Raw genomic sequence first — 18,513 nt, 5'->3', positions numbered from 1 at the left:
GGGCTTCCTGATGCAGATGCTGGGAACCAGACACAGGTCCTCTGCTAGAACGGTGTATGCTCTTAATTGCTGAGACATCTCTTTAGCCCCAGACTTACTGCTTTAAGGGAGTGAGCTAAGGCTGTCTCTTTGTGGGTAGTAGGGATGTCTAGATTTTGAGGTCACACTGTTTACCCCTGAGCCCCTGGTGTGCATATGTCTGTAAAGTGTTTGTCTTGGGAATCTTGGTCTTTCCAAGTTATTTGTATTGTGTCTTCTGGGTTCTTGCATATGTTGTTATATTTTGAAATCTTCCAATTTATCTGTGGCTACTGAGAACTGCTGAGGCTAAGCCATGTCCTGGCCCATGCACTTCCTGGATGAACAAAGAATAATGATGAATAGCTCTTAGCATGAGTACGAGATTAAATTACTATGAATCTCCCCAAATCAGTTTTATGGTTGAATGTGGTTTGTCCTCTTAATGTTCCTGTGTTAGACACATAGTCCCCAGTGGATGATATTGAGAGATGATGGGACTCCGAGGGACAAGCCTAGTCGGGGGGTGATTAGAGCATTGGGGAATCTCCGTCCTCAAAAGAGATTAATGTTGTTCTAATTAGGTTGTCATTATTTTGACTCTGTGCTTCTGGCTGCCTGCCTTGCCATTTGGTCACTCTGTCACATGCTCTTGTATTCAGTCTTCCCACTGGTATTTGGTATACCCTGAAGCCCTTACAGAGCTGAGCAGAAAATGGCACCATGCTCTTAGACCTGCAGAATCATAAGATAAATAAATATTTTTCCCCTCACAAATTATCCAGCCTCAAATATTTTGTTATAGTAACCAAAGTGGGTTTATACAACTAGGTGCATGTTTTAGATAGTTTATTTCATTGGCTACCTTGAGTATTGCCTCAATTTTAAATGTGAGTTTTAATTGAACTTTGAATACACAGGTTGATTTAAATATGGCAGAAAACAATTCTTGATAACAGAACATATATCAATGGTTGTCTGAGGAGTAGGTCAGGGTGATCAGGTGTAGAAGGGGAGGAATAACAGAAGGTCAGGAGGAATTATTTGGGGTGCTAGATGTGTTCTCTGCTTGGATTGTGACATACCCCCAGATTAATCAAGTTATATACTTTAAGCATATGTTACTTGTTGTGCATATGGTACTCATCAATAGCACTGTTATTTAAAAAGGAAACGTGTTATACTCATACCCAGCTGTTGAAATTAGTTTCAGAGCTGGTTTCCAACCTGAGTGCTAAAATTAGTGTCATTATTTTAGTTACACCTTTAACATTTTCAGCCGTAGCTTAGATTATGTAATTTGATGGCATCTCTCCTTCATCAAAATTGACTTCAACCTTTTCCAGAAATCAAAAGCACCATCAAGAAGCAAATATCTTCGGCTAAAAAGAACCACTACAAAGGCTCTCAGGGGAATTCACTACTTAGAAGGGAGCCTGATGAATTTAGGAAGAATGGCCCCGATTTGTTTTAGAATTGCTGCATTGTTGGAAGGGCATATGGGATGACCAGGTTGATAGAGAGATCCTGGGGTCACCTCTCGTGATTACCATTCTCCCCTCTTCCAGGGGAAAATTACCAGAAGTTTAAAGGACCAGTTCAGGTCCTGGGTAGGTCCTGTCCTGCTGTATGCATAATTTACTCACCTGTGGATGTTTTGTGTTAATTTAAATCCTCTTTCTTGTGATTGTTTTCTCCCTGCAGTTTCTTAGGAAGCTATAGCCAAGACTCCATTCCAAGCCCATCTCGATTCCATACCTGGGGCTCCATGCCTGCCATGGAGGAGGACAAATAATTATGGGAGCAGCATGATTTTCTGATGAACAAATTAAGCCCAATATTTATTAGGAATAACTGCTTTTTCTTACAGTGGCTAATGAAACACTGCAGGGAGGATTCATGTTGTGTTTCCTGGATGATGGATGTGGCATGAGCCCTGGTAAGTTAATTATCTAGATACCTAACTGGCTGCGGACGGCAGCAGTCTGCAAACCCACAAAATAAATAAAAATAAATTGAACTATCTATTCCAAACAGATATATGGAGCAATTAAGGCAAATACATCTCAAACAACTTGTTTTGGAATTTTTTTAGGTTTAAATATTCTAGCAGGCAAAATCAATTCTTTTTAACCATCTAAACCAAGACAGAAAATGACTATATATACTATAGTCAAAGCACATGAAAGACAAATCATACTGATTGTAAGACAAAAGCACCTGGGAATGAACAGACTGCAAATAGTAACTGAATAGACTCTGACATCTTTTTGTTGCTCCTCTTTTACCTATTAGTTGCAGGAGCCCTGAGGCAATTTCTAATGCCTTTAGGCTATTATTAATTTTCTGCATAACCTTGAGAGAGAGGTTGTTTCTCCTTGTTTTTAACAGTTTGTGGATATTTTTCCTCCTCTTGTTCAAAGGGTTAGTTGCTTTGACTGAATGTTCTCATCATAGCAAATACATCCATAATGTATCTTAGGATTTATCTGTGTATATTTAAGGGTAGCCCCAGTCGACACATCATGAATGCCACAGTGTACACTCCAGGCCGTTGAACCAATGCTCCCTCTGATCCTGGCTGTGTGTTGTTTGGGATCTGAACTGGACTTCTTATAATGCTTTAGGTGTCTTAAACTAGGGTTCCGATTGCTCTGCTTAGGAAATGGTGCAGAAGTCCATGCAGACTGATCAGTCACACATGTGAGGAAAGGGTGGCTATCGTGAGGAGAAAGACTGCGAACATAAGTAAAGCAGTTAACTTCTCTTTAGTTTTGATGTCACCCCCCCCCCCCCCGTCCCCTGTAGCCAATGGGTAAGTTTAGAAAATGCCCCATCATCCCACTCAGCTCCTTGCTCGGATAGTTTTTCCTGGTCTCTTTTGATTAAAGTAGTGATTTTTCAGTATGAGGTGGTAAAGAGGCTGAGGAAACCGCAGTGAAGAAAGTCTCTACACATGTCTATCAAGAGCTCCAAGTTCATTTTTCTGAGTTCTTAAGCAGCAGAATGCATGTGGTATGGTCTGAGCTCCTACAGGAGAAAGCTCCTCTTTCCTAGTGGCTCATTTATGGGATGGATAAACCATAAAGAATCAGTTTTCAAAAGAAAACTTCACTTCAGTTGACAGAGATGCCATCTGTCTCTGAGGGATTCTTGATTTTTACATTCTGGTAGAGCCGTGTGTATTCAGAAGGAATTTTGAGTTGTGATCTTTGCAGGGGCTGGCAGTGTGTTCCAGTTTATCCTCTTAGGACACTGGTCATTGCCAGCAGGCCCCAGCTCTTGGTATACTGCTGATCACAACGTGAATGAAGCATGCTCTAGTGTGGTCTGTATGGCTAAGCTATGTTTATCAGCAGACAGGCATATTAAACACACACTCTCCTTTTGATATTTTCAATTTGTTTTATTACGTGTAACTCTCTAGTGGGAATCAAGGGGCACCTGTACATAGGAGAAAAAACACTGCATTGTTGAAAGAACAACTCTTTTTAAAAAATGGTTGTTTTCTTATGTTTATTTTTTACTGACTTATTTGGTAAACATACAAGATATTGTATTTCTTAGTGACATTTCCATGCGTGGATATCATTGTGCATTTGCACTTTGCTTCCCTGCCATCTTTAGTTATGCTCCATCCTCCCTCCAGTTGGTCCTTTTCCTTCCTCTGCACTGTACCCCACGTGCTTTTATGTAATATACATGTGCATATGTATGTTTTTAAATCTGGGTTCTGCATATGAGAGAGAACAGAGACAGGTATACAGCCTTAGTGTCCTGGTTGGTTTTTGTTAGCTTGACACCAACCTAGACATATCAGGGAGAGGGAACCTAACTGAGAGAATGCCTCCATAACCTTGCCTGTAGATGTTTCTATAGGACGTTTTCCTGATTAATGATTGATGTGGGAGGTCCCAGACCACTGGGAGTGATGCCACCCAGAGGCAGGTGGTCCTGGATGGTAGAAGAAAGCAGGATGAGCAAGTCAGTAGCAAGCATTTCCCCAAGGCTTCGGCTACAGCTCCCGCCTCCAGGTTCCTGCCCTCATTTTCTATGATGATGGACTGATGTGGAAGTGTAAGCAAAATAAACCCCCACTCCAAGTTGCTTTTGGTGACGGTGTTTTTATCACAGCAATAGAAACACTAAGAAAGGAAATCAAGTAACACATTAGAAGGAATTTACCTTATGTGACTGAAAAGACCACTTATCTGCGGTCTACACTGGACTAGATCCCTCCTGAGTCATAGAAGATGGCTGTAGTGATTTCTCAGATGTTTCTTCCTTCTTCCAGAGTCTTCATATCAAATGCGTCTGCACTATGTTGTATGGCTTTGTCTTTGGTTTGTTTCTTTCTCTTTTTCTTTCTTTCCTTCTTTTTTGAACACAGTTCAAATACCATACATTGAAAATGTTATTCCCTGTGATAAGGACTTTGATGTAAATGTTACTATCACTTTCTGACTGAAGCCACCCAGGGGTGCCCAATGTTTCAGAGTAAGGCTCCCTCCCCTCACCATCAGTTTTATACTCAGCCCCACCCACCTCTCAGGACTTTTCTTGGAGTAATCCATTTCTTAAATTCCAGCCACACTTGGCTGGACCCTGATCACTTGACCCTTCGTTTCAGGTGTTGACCTTCCTCAGTGACTTTTCCTAACTATTCTCTCTGAAGGACACACCTCTTTGGTTCTCTGTCACATCACTTGTTTCCCTCACTTAATCCTCTTGGAGATGATCTTGTATTTCTTTCATTGTTTCCTACCACTACCCTAATACAGATCTTCATGTCTTCCTGTAAGTGTATTGTAAATGCAAAGTAGAAAGTGCACGTGATGTACATAACATTCCTAGTACATATGAAACTGTCAATGCATGCTGGTTAATATTATCATGGACACTTTACCTATGGCTTACTCCCCTATGAGAACATGAGGTCAAATGTCTTTAGCTTCAGACTAACATCCTGTCAGGGGCCTCTAAATAGCTCACATCGTGTGATGCTGAACTGTAGCATGTTTGTGCCCGGACAGGCACTGGGTCCCCCACATACTTTTAAGCTGCACTTGGCAGGCTAATAGGAAGAGTATTCATAGTTAGAAGATCACATATTCTGAAGTCCAAAGGATTCCTTCCCAGGATCCTGAATGCTTTGGAGAGATGAGGACAATGAATCTACATGTCGGAAACAATCTCCTTCCTCCCCAGGGAGCAACAGCAGGGAAATCTCTCTGTCCTCAGTGTCAGATGAACCCCAACTAGGGCCAACACCAGGAGGAAGTTACTATCACGCAGATACCTGCAACATATACATTAACACTTAAGCTCCTGGTGGTGTGCAAAGCATTTTATATATACATCAGTTCATTTAATTTGTTTTCTTTATCTGTATCCTAACTGCGGTATTAGCACTTTCCTTTTAGAAACAATGAAATTAAGGCTTACACTTTTCAACTGTACCTAAGGTCACATAGTTAGGTCTGTCTGACCTTCATTACATCACCATGAGGATCTTTTTCATTCTGAGTCTTGACATCAGTCCTTGGCTGTGGTCTGTCTCAAAAGCTATGGACTTACTTGTCCTAATGTCTGGTGGCATGGTGAACTCCTGACAGCTAGACCCAATACTGACATCAGATTATTCCTAACCACCTTAAGAACTCTTTATGGATTACAGACGAAGCTCCAGACATCATTTACTTTGGAACGTCCAAGAAACGGTTATCAACCTTGAAGTTCATTGGGCAATATGGCAACGGGCTTAAAAGGTGAGAATTGTACCCCCTTAAGACATAAATCATTTGCTGATATTGTAAACAGCATTGAAGCACTCTTACAAGCAGGCACAGCCAGCTGAAGTTTTGTTTTACCAAGCATCTAAATGTGCTTTGGAATCTTTATATCCATAGCTGACTCAGATCTTTACAACATTAAAAAGCTTCTTCTCGTGTAGAATAAGCCGAGCCGCTCATGGGCACCTCAAAGCAGTCGTGTCATTGCATTTTTATGTTTAGTTGTGTCTCAAAGCATATTAGAGCTTTGGTGTAGTAGCTGCAGCTTTCTTTAGTTTGTCTCAATGTAAGTGAGACATGTGTGGTTCTTTCCAGGGCCCAGGAATTGTTCTATTGAGTCTTAGTTGGAACTTCTGGAAGGCATCTCTAGCTCTAGCAAAAGTGTCAGGCTGTATCTGCTCAAATTCATCTGCTGTACTTTGAGAAGTAACACAATACTTGTGCACTCCCGGGGATGAGTCAAGCAGATGGGTTATCAAAAAGAACAAGCCGTTAACCATAAACGAAACCATGCCCCTTGTTTCTTCTTTATTGGTGTCTGTATGTAAATCATGTGCTCTTCATTTTTAATATAGCGGATCCATGAGGATTGGCAAGGACTTTATTCTTTTCACAAAGAAGGAGGAGACCATGACCTGTTTGTTCTTTTCTCAGACTTTCTGTGAAAAAGAAGGTCTCACTGAGGTAAGAGATGGGGCTTTCTTTCCATTTCCATGGCAACAGTGCAGTTTTCATTTACCCTCTCACAAGGCGAAAGTCTGCTATAACTCCCTCGCAGATTATGACTTAGAAATCTGGGCATATGTTTGAGGAATGGACAGAAGGTGTCTGCGCACTCTGGGGTCACTGGAGGGCTTTTTGGAGAACTTAATTTTGTTCTCCTTGTGCCCAAATGTCTCAGAAGAAGAAGCTGTTTTGGGCCAGTAATATTTCTTGGAGAAGCCTCCTGGGACCTTGCCACCGTTTGTGTCACACATAACTTACCACTTTTTAAATAAACAGACTGTTGAGGTCAAAGACTTAGAACACGCTACATAAAGAAACCGAATGCAAAATAGACTTAAGTTGGTAATTCTAGTGACCACATTTTTTTTTTTAATTTCCTTAGCTGAACTTCAGACATTTTATTAGCTTACAATGTATGAATTCTGTTTTGGATGTCAATTGTAATTCAATGCACTGGATGCACGTTACAAATACTATCTGTGGAAGGAAAAAAAAAAAAAAACCCAACACAACAGCTGAAGACCCTGACACTACTAAAACAGTTTCAGCCTCATCACAAGAAAAGTCAGACACATAGATATTGGTTAAGTAACAAAACTGGAGTGTTGTAAAAAAAAAAATCCTGCTCAATGCGTATGTATGACTGCTATTAGCAAAATGTCAAAAAGCAGCAGTGTGGAGGGAGAGATTAGAGAGTCTCGAGTGGCCAGTGAAGATTTTTATGGCAACAGTATGACTTGCATCTGGGCAGGCTGGTCTGTGGAGATGGGTGTGGGGTCTGAACAGTGTGGCAGTGTAAACCTGCTGCTTGGGTTGGGTCTGGACCACAGCAGTAGCCTTTAGGCAAAGAGGACTTCACACACACACACACACACACACACACACACACACACACACACACACACGGGGAGAGAGAGAGAGAGAGAGAGAGAGAGAGAGAGAGAGAGAGAGAGAGAGAGAGAGAGAGAGATCATTTAGCATTTGCACATTTACAAAGGCTCCCTTTGTGTGTGTGTGGTTTTGATATTTACTTACAGATACTCTAAGGTGCCTCATTGTATTGCCACCACGTGGATAGTTAGGCATTCTCTATGAACCTCTCACTGTACAAGAGGACTTAAGTAATTTCTTTTCTCTTATTTTTTGCACACAGACACACCTCCAAAGTGAAAATCAGGCTCTGCCTGTGTGCAGGCTTTACATTCCAAGGTCACACCATGTCATCTTTTTCTCTGATGTCATACCACAGTTGCTTTTCTCTGATGCACCTTTTGTTTTATCGAGAATGAACAATTACTTAGGGTTTGCATTTGCTTACTGCTGCCACTGATAATGTGCTCAGGTTTCCATGTTTGTATCACTTGGCTAACCCCAGCTTCAGACTGCAGAGGTAGCTCCATCTTCCCCAGTAAACTCTGCTCTGGAACCCTCCACTTGCTGTGACTAGTGCCTCTGCCTGCCAAGGTTGGCATTCTGTTGCCATGCTGGGATCTGCCTTGCCTTCATCCTGTGTGTCATTCCTCTCTGACCCTCTCCTGTGTCAGCTCTCAGGTCCTAAATCTCTTGTGTGTGTGTGTGTGTGTGTGTGTGATATGCTCTCTCTTGGTGTAACACTCTGGGTCCTGCGCCAGAGAGCAAATGAGATTCTCTATTCACAAACATCTTCCCATCCTACTTTCATGCTCAGTCATAGTTTGGCTTGGTGTCATTTCTAAGCTAGACCTCAGTCTTCAAGGTTTGGAAGGCAACTGCTCTGTAGCCAGGTTTCTGGTAGAGTGACTGAAAAATCTGAAGCCACTTAACTTTGTTCTGTGGTCTTGAATGGCATTATTCTTTTTTTCCTCTTTCTCCCTCTCACTGAGAGAACCTTCTTTGTTTCTACTTCTGATTTCAGTGTTTTCTGTGGTCTATTTGCAGCCATTGTGCTGGTCATGGTAGCATCTGTCCATTCTGGAAACTCATATGTTTCAGTTGGATGGTGCCCATCATGCTGGTGATTTTCTTTTTAATTCAGATTCTCTTTTGTTTCCTCCTACAGCTCGTGTTTTCAATGTAGACTTGTGAATTAAAATTTTTTTCTTTAGTTTTCTCTTATATTTTCTGTCTTCATATTTTTGCTTTGTTTTCCGGGAGGTTCTCAATATTTATCTTTTAGTTCCTTTATGTCATCCCCCCCTTCGTAATTACATTCTTAATTTCTACGAAGTGTTTCTTATTTGTTCATTGTTTCTTTCTAAAAAATGATCTAGTTTTTCTTTCAAGAACTGTTTTTTCTCTTATAACTGAAAAAAATTTACTTAGGTCATTTGAAGTATTTTCACTATTCTTTGTCTCTGTACATATTGGAGAGTGAATCCACGGCCTCAGACAAATGCTCTATCACTGAGATACATCCTCGGATTAATTTTAAAAAGTTAATTAATTTATTTTACATCCTGATCACAGTTTCCCCTCTCTCCTCTCCTCCCATGATCCTCCTCTCCTTCACCCTGCCCCAATCCACTCCTACTCTCTTTCTCTTCAGAAAGGGGCAGGTCTCCCATGGGTATCAACAAAGCATGGCATATTAAGTTGCAGTAAGACTAAGCACCTCCCCTTGTATTAAGGCTGGACAAGGCAATCCAGTGTGAGGAATAGGTTCCCAAGAGCCAGCCTAAGCATTAGGGACAGCCCACACTCCCACTGTTAGAAGTCCCACAAGTAGACCAAGCTACACAACTGTCACATATACGTAGAGGGCCTAGGTTGGTACAGGTTGGTACAGGACCTAGGTTTCTGTGATCTTCTGTGAGCCAGGTTAGTTGTTTCTGTTGGTTGTTTTTCTTGTGATGTCCTTGACCCCTCTGGCTACTACAATCCCTCCTTTCTCTCTTCAACAGGATTTCCGAACTCAGCCTAATGTTTGGCTGGGATTCTCTGCATCTTTTTCCATCAGTTACTGGATGAAGGCTTTCTGATGACAATTAGGGTAGTCACCAATCTGGTCACAGGACATGAACAGTTCAGGATATGTATCCACTATTGCTAGGAGTCTAGGCTGGGGTCATTCTTGTAGGTTTATGAGAGTTTCCCTTATATCAGGGTTCTACCTGACCCTGAAATGCCCCCATTTGCAGTCATCTCTTTAAGTACTCTCCTCTTCCATCCACCCCAACCTGATCCCTCCAGTTTCCATTCCCAGCCACCCCTAGTTTACCCAGGAAATCTCTTCTATTTCCTATCCCAGGGAGACTCATGTGTCCCCCGCATTAGGCCCTCCTTGTTACCTTGCCTCTCTACGCCTGTGGATTGTAGCCTGGTTACCCTCTACAGCTAATATCCACTTACCATGTTTGTCTTTCTGTATTCATCTTCAGCCTAATTAAAAAATATTTTGACGCAGGATCTCATTAAGTTTCGAAGATAAGCTTTGAACTTGTGACCTTTTTGCCTCTTCTTCCTGAGTAGAGGGTTTATAGGTATTTACCACCAAGCCCACCTTACTCTGAAGATTTTGACAATGTTCTCCTTCAAGTTTTTATCTTCCTCAGATGGCTTCTGTTTCCACAGAATATATTTTAACCTGGTTTCAGTTTGTCATATCAGAAGCTTTAAAAAGGTTTTGTTTATTCTTTGAGAATTTCCCATAGTATATTTTGATCGTATTTATTCCCCTCATCTAAGCTCCTCCAAGCCCCTCCCTCACCTCCCTGTCCACCCATCTATATTTTCTCTGCCTTATAAAAGGGGTTTTATGCCTATTAATCCTAAATACTTCAAAGGTTAAACTATTGAAAGCTCTGAGATTGTGGGTGGGGCTTGGCTGTGAGAGTGCTGTAATCTAGTTGTTTTATTGGGGAACTCTACTTATTATTATTTTGTGTGTGTGTGTGTGTGTGTGTGTGTGTGTGTGTGTGTGTGTGTGTGTTGGCCTTTTGTGCCATGGCATGTGTGTAGATGTCAGAGGACAACTTGTAGGAATTAGTTCTTTCCTTCCACCATGTGTGTCATTCCAGGGATTGATTGAACTCAACACTTGGTGGCAAATGCTTTTACACACTGAACCGTTGCATCAGCCCTGACAATGGAAACTTTAAAAACAAAACCTGAGTGTGGATATCTGTCTCTTCCTTATAAATCTAAGCTTCAGAAGAAGGATGAACTTCTAACTCAGTGTTTTGTAATTTGGAAGAAGAATAGAATGAATTGGTATAAAACAAATAAATGTGGGTTTTGTGTGTGTGTGTTTCATAATAAATTGATATGCTTTTAAAAAAAACCAGGTGGTAGTTCCAATACCTTCGTGGACAACAAGAACAAGAAAGAGTATCACGGATGACCCCCAGAAGTTCTTCACAGAATTGTCCATCATTTATAAATACTCCCCGTTTAAAACTGAAGCTGAATTGATGCAGCAGTTTGATATGATCTATGGGAGATGTGGTAAGGTCATCAAAAGTAAAATTTTGATGGAAGCATTTCTTTTCGTGTTTCTTTGTTTTTTGTGTCAGTGATCTCAGGTGTAGTTTCACGGGGGGGGGGGGCGCCATTCATTCTGTCCATATGGGTCTCATCATAAGAGAATCCAGGTGTGTGTTACTGTAAATCCTTGACACAAGGAGAAAGCTTCAGGCTTGAGTTTCTGAATGAGCAGAGGATGCCAAAGGTTTGCCTGCTCCTCAGCTCTGACCCTCATAGCAGAGCTAGCTGTCAATTGCAGGTTCTCAGTCTGTGTGATGCTACCTTGTTAAGACTGTTACCAAGGGATGCAGTAATGTGTCTGTGGGGAATAAGCAGCTCTTCACCAACATCCTTCTCCCAGATGGACAGATCTTCCCTCATTTTTTTGCAGCTTCTATTGTCCTCTTAGTGTTTAGATCACACTAGCTACAGGAATTGCCTTGTGTCAGTCTTTCTTCTCTATATAGTTCCATTTTTTTTTTGTCTCTTGAAATGCAAAAACTACTCTGCTCTAGAGAAAGCTATGCGTGTCCTGCTCTTAGCAACGCTTTGATTAATATATTTGTGGCAAGATTTTGGTAATTTCATTTCCAACTTGGCCTGCTTTATCCCTGAGATACCTTCTATAATAACCTGTGGCTTTGAATTTTAAAGATGTTGATTCTTTCCTTCCGCCGTTGAGAAAAACGGTGGTAATTAAATTAGTATTTGTATGTTAATATAAATATTATAATCTTATTGTTTTAGGTTAGACTATGAAGTAAGGGTTTTCATGGTATCTTCAGGGCCCTTATACTTTCTTCTCATCATTTCCCCTCTTTCACGGCCCCATCCCTATTCCAGCTCTTCCTTTTCTTCCCTGAGTTAGCCCCCACTTCTCATTTCCTGCTATTAGACTCCTTTACATGCTCCGCCTTCTCCCCTCCCTTGAGATTCTTCCTCCCATCATGATTTCCTTTTTAAGATTGTGACCCCTCCACATACATAAATACTTGTACACATACACACACACACACACACACACACACACACACACACTCACACACACACACACACACACAGAGGGGGCACCTGAGGTTACCACACTGTTCAGTTATTAATACAGTATTTAGATCAGTGTTTTCATTTTGCCTACAAAGTTCTTGTTATTAACCATACCCTATGCCGTTCTCCCTGCCCAAAGAAGATTAATTAGTTTCTCTTTTTAATTTCTCTGAAGAAAAAAAATCACATTTGTCTTGATATCATAATTAATTTTGTCAATACTTTGGACACTTTTAGTTAACCATGCCTTGGAGCAAGAGTCAGCAAGTCATAGCCACAGTCCAAATCTGACATTTTGTATTTGTTTATTTATTTATTTTGAAACAAAATAAGATATAGTAAGATAAAACAAAAAATCATCCACATCAAACTTGGACATGACAGGCCAAAAGAAAAATAAAAGGGCCCCAAGAGAAGGCACAAGAATCAGCAATCCACTCATTTAAACCTTCCAGAGTCCTGTAAAGTATGAAACTGAAAGCGATAGTATATGTGCAGAGGGCCTAATACAGACCAATGCAAGCCCTGTTTATGCTGCCTCAGTCTCTGTGAGTTCTCATGGGCTTTGCACAGTTGTTTTAGAGGGCTTGTTCTCCTGATGTTGTTGATATCTAGCTTTAATCTTTGATGGTCAGATAGGATGCAGGGAGTGATTTCAGTTTTCTTGTTATTTGTTGAGACTTGCTTTGTGTCCAAGTATGTGGTCAATTTTGGAGAAAGTTCCACGAGGTAGTGAGAAGAAGGTATATTTTTTAATGTTTGAAAGTAATGTTTTGTAACTATCTATTAGGTCCATTTGGTTTATAATGTTCATTAGCTCCATTATTTCTCTATTTAGTTTTTGTTCAGATGACCTGTCTATTGTTGAGTGGGGCGTATTGAAATCTCCCACTATTAGTGTGTAAAGGTCAATATGTGATTTTTCTGTAAAAGTGTTTCTTTTACAAATGTTGAGAATTGAAATGCCATCTTGGTGGATTTTTTACCCTTTGATGAGTATGTAGTGTCCTTCCCTATCACTTCTGATTAGTTTTGGTTTGAAGGTTATTTTTGTTAAACATTAAAACAGCTACACCAGCTTGTTTCTTAGGTGAATTTGTTTGGAATATCTTTTTCCAACCATTTACCCTGAGGTAATGTTTATTTTTGATGGTGAAGTGTGTTTATTGAATGCAGCAAAAGCAATGGCTGTCTTTTGATTGGGGAATTGAGACCATTAATGATTGTTGACTCCTGTTATTTTGTTGTTGTTGGTGGTGGTGTGTGGTTCCCTTCCTTTGATTTTGATGGTCTGGGATTATTTGTTCATGGTTGTTGTTAATCTCCTTAGGTTAGAGTTTTCCCCCTAGCACCTTCTGTAGGACTAGATTTGTAGATAAATATTGCTTAAATTTGATTTTATCCTAGAATATTTTGTTGAGAGTTTTATAGAGTTTGGTATTGTGGGCTGGCATCTGTTGTCTCTTAGGATCTGCAGCACATCTGTCCAGGCTTTTAGAGTCTTCATTGAGAAGTCAGATGCAATTCTAATAAGTCTGCCTTTGTATGTTACTTAGTCTTTTTACTTTGCAGCTTTTAATATTCTTCCTTTGCTCTATACATTCAGTGTTTTGATTATTATGTGGCAAGGGGAATTTCTTTTCTGTCTTCTAAGTGTTCTATATGTTTCTTGTACCTTTATAGGCATGACCTTCCTAAGTTAGGAAAATTTTCTTCTTCTTCCTATTTTTAGATTTGGCCTTTTCATAGTGTCCCAGATTTCCTGGATGTTTTGTCTGAGGAAATTTTTAGATTTAGCATTTTCTTTGATCAGTGTAACCATCTTTTCTATCGTGTCTTCAACACCTGGGATTCTTTCTTCTATCCCTTGTAATCTGTTGGTGAAGCTTGCCTCTGTAGTTCTGTTCAGATTCCCAGATTTTTCATTTCCAGCCTTCTCTCAGTTTCTGTTTTCTTCATTGATTCATTGTACTTCCATTTTCAGGTCTCGAACAATTTTATTCATTTCTTTGCACTCTTTATATTTTCCTGGATTCCCTCAAGGAATTTATTCATTTCCTCACACCGTTTGTGTTTCCTGGATTTCTTTAGGGATTTATTAGATTCCTCTTTACAGACCCCCATCATAATTGTACAGGCTGTTTTCAGGTCTTTTTTTCCTGGGCTTCTGCTGTGTGGGAATCACCTGTGTCTGCTGGGATAGGAAAGCTGTGCTCCAGTGGAGATATACTGTCCTGGCTGTTACTGATTGTATTTACGCTGACATCTAGGCTTCTGGGATTGGGATGACGATAGGTCTGGTTGTTGATATCTGGTTTTGTCTCTGTTGGGTGTATTTTGTTTCTTGGTTCCTGCTTCCTTCCTGGACTTCAGGAGAGTATGGTGCTGCCTGGTAGGAAATTTCTTATGGACCTATTTCCCTGTTCAGTTGGTGCATCCCCAAAGTTTTCCTGCCAGTGTTGGAGGTTGGGATACTGGGGTAATTTGGAGGAGGGAAGGTTTGTGGGGGAAGATCTTTGTGGTTGCTTAGGGATGGAGTCAGAGAGGAAAGGGAGACTGCAGCAGGTTTCCTGCTGCAGGGTTGGGGATGAGATTGGGGGAGTTGCATTCAGAGGAGCAGAAGTAGAGGTGGATGTGCTCTCAGCCTACTTGTTGCTCTGGCAGGACTGGCCCTTGGGTGAGCAGGGGATGCCAGCTGGGGTTGAGTGCTGGGACAGAGCAGTGAGTGGGTGGAGGGAGGTTAGAGGGGAAGATCTGTGGGTTTCACAGGATATGGGAATGAGGAGAGAGGGTAGGGAAGGCCACTGGTGTTCTGCTGCAGAGCTGGGGGTGAGGCTGGGGGGTTGGATCTGGGGGAACAGAAGGAGAAGAGAAGATCTACAGGGAGCCTACCTGGTTTTCTCTGCATTCTGTACTTACAAATAAATTATATTGGAACACAACTGCATACATTCCTTTTTGCCTTCTCTCTAGCTGTTTTTATGGTACAGTGATCAAGTTTAATTGTGAGTAGCTATGGCAGCAGAGATATGAACTGCAAAGCCTAAAATATTTGCCGATTGCCCTTTTTTACAGAACAGTTTGTCAATGCCAGCTCTAGAATCTAAAAGCAATACTGAGTACTATGTTTTAAACTAATTTTTCTTATATGCATTTGGTTTAGTTTCACCAATGAGAGCTTCACCTATGTTACAGCCTTGGCTCAGGCTCTTAGCAATTGTCATAATGCAAATTATGAAACTTCTGCCAAAGTTTGAAAGACTGATAGTGGATTGAATAGTATTAAGAGTAACATATTGTGGAAATGCAGCAGTCTCTGACAGAGAATGTAGTTTTCCATAAGGCATAGCTTGCATTTTATCCAACCATACTTTGCTGAATCAAAACAGGAAATTTGCTCTAGAGTGCACCGAAGTCTACAGATGAAGTGATTAGAGATGCCTAGAATTTAGTGCACTTGAAGTACTGACAAGTCAATATTTCTTTCTTACTTTCTTTTTTTTCTTTCTTTTTTTTTTTTGTCTTCCAGGAACTTTGCTGGTTATTTATAACTTGAAGCTTCTGCTTAGTGGAGAACCAGAGTTGGATGTTGAAACTGACAAAGAAGACATCCTGATGGCCGGGGCCCTGGAGGAGTGAGTAATATGTGTGTCTGAGAGTATTGTTCCCATGGTTGTGGGCTGGAGCTGGTAGCACCGCATCCCACTGCAGGCCTGAGGCGCTATCCTGACCACAATGACAATTCATTTTATATCAAGTAAAAATGGAAATTAGGCAAGACAGGTGGTCCTCAAACCGTGCTTGAACCTCCCAGTGACCTGGGAAGCTTCTTAAGTACATGACCTTAGGCCGCATAACAACTGTCATATTCAGACTCTGAATAGCAGGGCTGGAAAACAATACATTCCAGATGTTTCCCAGGCAACATGGAATACTAGAACATTTGGGGAGCATCGGATAAGACTTATGAAGTTCCTTAATACTGTACCCTGTTTCCCTATATCAAAGTAATTCTCAGAGTTCATTGTTACCACAAATCAACAAGGATGGGTAGATATTAGTGGGTCTGCAAATAGAGTACGGAGCAAAAAAGAGTATAATCCCAAATGAAAAGAATATGATGAGAAGGCAATTAAGAGTTTGTCTGCCCAAGATGGCCTTGTATGAGCTTCCCTTTGCACAAGCAAAGTCAATTAGCATAATCATTCTTGCCCACTAAGGAACCAAGGTAAACAGAATGAGAGGGCACCAAGAGAAAGTACATGTGGGAAAGAAGGTATTTGTGGAAAAGAAAAGTCCTAAGAGAGCAAGGTTGCTCTCAAGTAGCTTGCCAAGGCTTGCTAACTGGGTTACACAACTTCTCAGGGTCAGACTTGAGACTAGAAGGGACTTGGAAAGCAACTTAAGGGGCTGGAGAGTTGGCTCTGTGGTTAAGAGGGCTTGCTGTTCTTCCAGAGGACCTGAGTTTGATTCTCTGAACCCGAGTTGGGCAGCTTACTACTGTGGATAACTCTGACTCCAGGGTATCCAATGCTTTCTTCTGACTTTCCCAGGCATGTGAGCGTGAACACACAGACACACACAGTGTGAGCGTGAACACACTCAGACACACACAGACACAGACACAGACACAAAGACACACACAAAGACACACACATAGACAAGCATAGCACATAAATGAAAATAAATCTTTTAAGAAGCAAAATAATTTACTGTCATTCAATTTATGTGTTATTGTTGCCTAATCTAAACTTAAATTTCTTACTAGCTGGGTTAAGTCCAAGGAAATACACGAAAGCACATTTAGTAGTTCCATTTAGTCCACTTTATCCCAAGTAATATAGTTTCAGTCTCAAGATGAAAAAAACAAAAACAAAAACAAAAACCCATGGGTGTTTTCTATTCTTTCCTTCCATACCAAGTCTTCTATTCCAGAGTGCGTTTTCCATCCACAGCACATAGGAATTAGGAGTGGTGTCCCGTAGCGGTAGTAGCCAGTAGTTACTCTGCTCAGTAGAGTGATTTTAGACTGAGGCCGTGCGACTCATGCAAACACATCAGCTTAGCAGAGAGCATCTTTTCCTTTACCTCTGAAGTGAAACTCAGAAAGTCTCTCTCTTTTAGCTTAATGTTTGGTAACGCACATTTGGGTTGTTTTTGTAATTCTTCCATTGTATGTTTTTTGTTTTTTTTTCCTCAGTTCCCAACACATGGAATTCTGAATAAACACAAATAGGGAGGATCTTGTTCACTAAGGGAAAAATGCAGGCAGCCTAATTGCTGTTGTGCTGGGAACCCCATTGCCAGCATTAATATGCCAATATCAGGCCAGAGGCCAGAGTGCCAGTGCGGGTGCCAGTAACACTCCCCTACCTCCCACCGCCCCTGCCCTTCTGTTTAACAGTTGCTTCCAAAACTGATATGTCATGCTATTTAAAAGCTCTGAATACAAATTTTCAAATAGTTATCTGTCAGAGTGCCTTGGCATTTCAACATTAATGTCAGAAGACAATACATTATTAGAGGAGTAATTTGTCAGCCTAAGTTTAGGGAGAAAGTTCTTGCTGTTTCCATATTGTCTAGTGATGCCTGAAGCTTCTCTAGGCATTTATGCAGTTAATTACAAAACAATGAAAATGAATCAACCTAGGGCACCATATGGTTTTGTGTAGGGAAACTGACATGAGTTTTAAAATCTTGTGGATTTTTTTTCTTGTTTGAACAATTTTTTTTTCATAATTTGATCACAAGAAACCTTTCTAAGATAGGAATGGGATTTTTGGAAGAAAGGCTACTACTGCAAAGAGGCGATATGATTTCTGTACCCAAGATGCAATGCTCCATTGCCTTGGTAGGTGGTCCCTAGTGGTGGCTCTGAGAAAGGACAATTGCACTGGCTCTTCAGCTGTTATGCTGCTCTTTTCTCCTCTAAGATGTAGTTAGTTGGGCTTCATGTTGACTTTGCCTGACTGTTTCTGGCACCCTCAAAATCCTTTGAAATGTAAAGAATACATATGTCTAACTTGTTAAAAGTGTTTGCCACAAAGCTTAAGAGGTAGTGGGGTGCTCAGTGGATTCTCACAGTTATTACCAAAAGCCACTCAACAGGCTAGGAAACAGCAGGGCCAGAAGAGCAGTCATGAAGGCCTCCTCCTGAGCCATCACTTCTGGAAAAATCCTACTAAGTGGGATTTACATCCTGCATTGGAGAACAAGTGGTCTACAGTGTAGCTATTCATTTACATTTCTTTCTCTGTGCTTATTAATTATTACATCCTATTTTAGCTGCTGGACAGCTTTATACACCTGTCCAAATTACCTGGAAAATCTCAGAACTATGTAACTTTCAGTTTTAGAAATCTGGCTGATCTTGAAAATAATTTAATTTTTATATAGAATTGTGAAAATTTAAACTTTTAAGCTTATATTAGACTTGGAGAACAGGCTTTCCTCCATTATTTATTTTCCTTCATTTTTTGTTTCTTTGGTTGAG

General features: G+C 40.7%; 1 protein-coding gene across 1 annotated transcript in view; it reads left to right on the top strand.

The window, feature by feature from the left end:
• Positions 1-18,513, top strand: part of Morc1 (MORC family CW-type zinc finger 1) — a 160,114-nt gene that overhangs the window by 14,784 nt on the left and 126,817 nt on the right. The window contains exons 4-8 of the mRNA XM_027413258.1: positions 1,889-1,957; positions 5,696-5,786; positions 6,386-6,494; positions 10,799-10,958; positions 15,550-15,655. Of these exons, the coding sequence (XP_027269059.1) occupies positions 1,889-1,957; positions 5,696-5,786; positions 6,386-6,494; positions 10,799-10,958; positions 15,550-15,655 (535 nt within the window). The remainder of the gene's footprint in view (positions 1-1,888; positions 1,958-5,695; positions 5,787-6,385; positions 6,495-10,798; positions 10,959-15,549; positions 15,656-18,513) is intronic.

The sequence above is a fragment of the Cricetulus griseus genome, chromosome 4, assembly GCF_003668045.3.
Source record: "Cricetulus griseus strain 17A/GY chromosome 4, alternate assembly CriGri-PICRH-1.0, whole genome shotgun sequence".
NCBI classification, from domain to species: Eukaryota; Metazoa; Chordata; class Mammalia; order Rodentia; family Cricetidae; genus Cricetulus; species Cricetulus griseus.
This window is presented reverse-complemented; position numbering and strand designations above follow the sequence as displayed.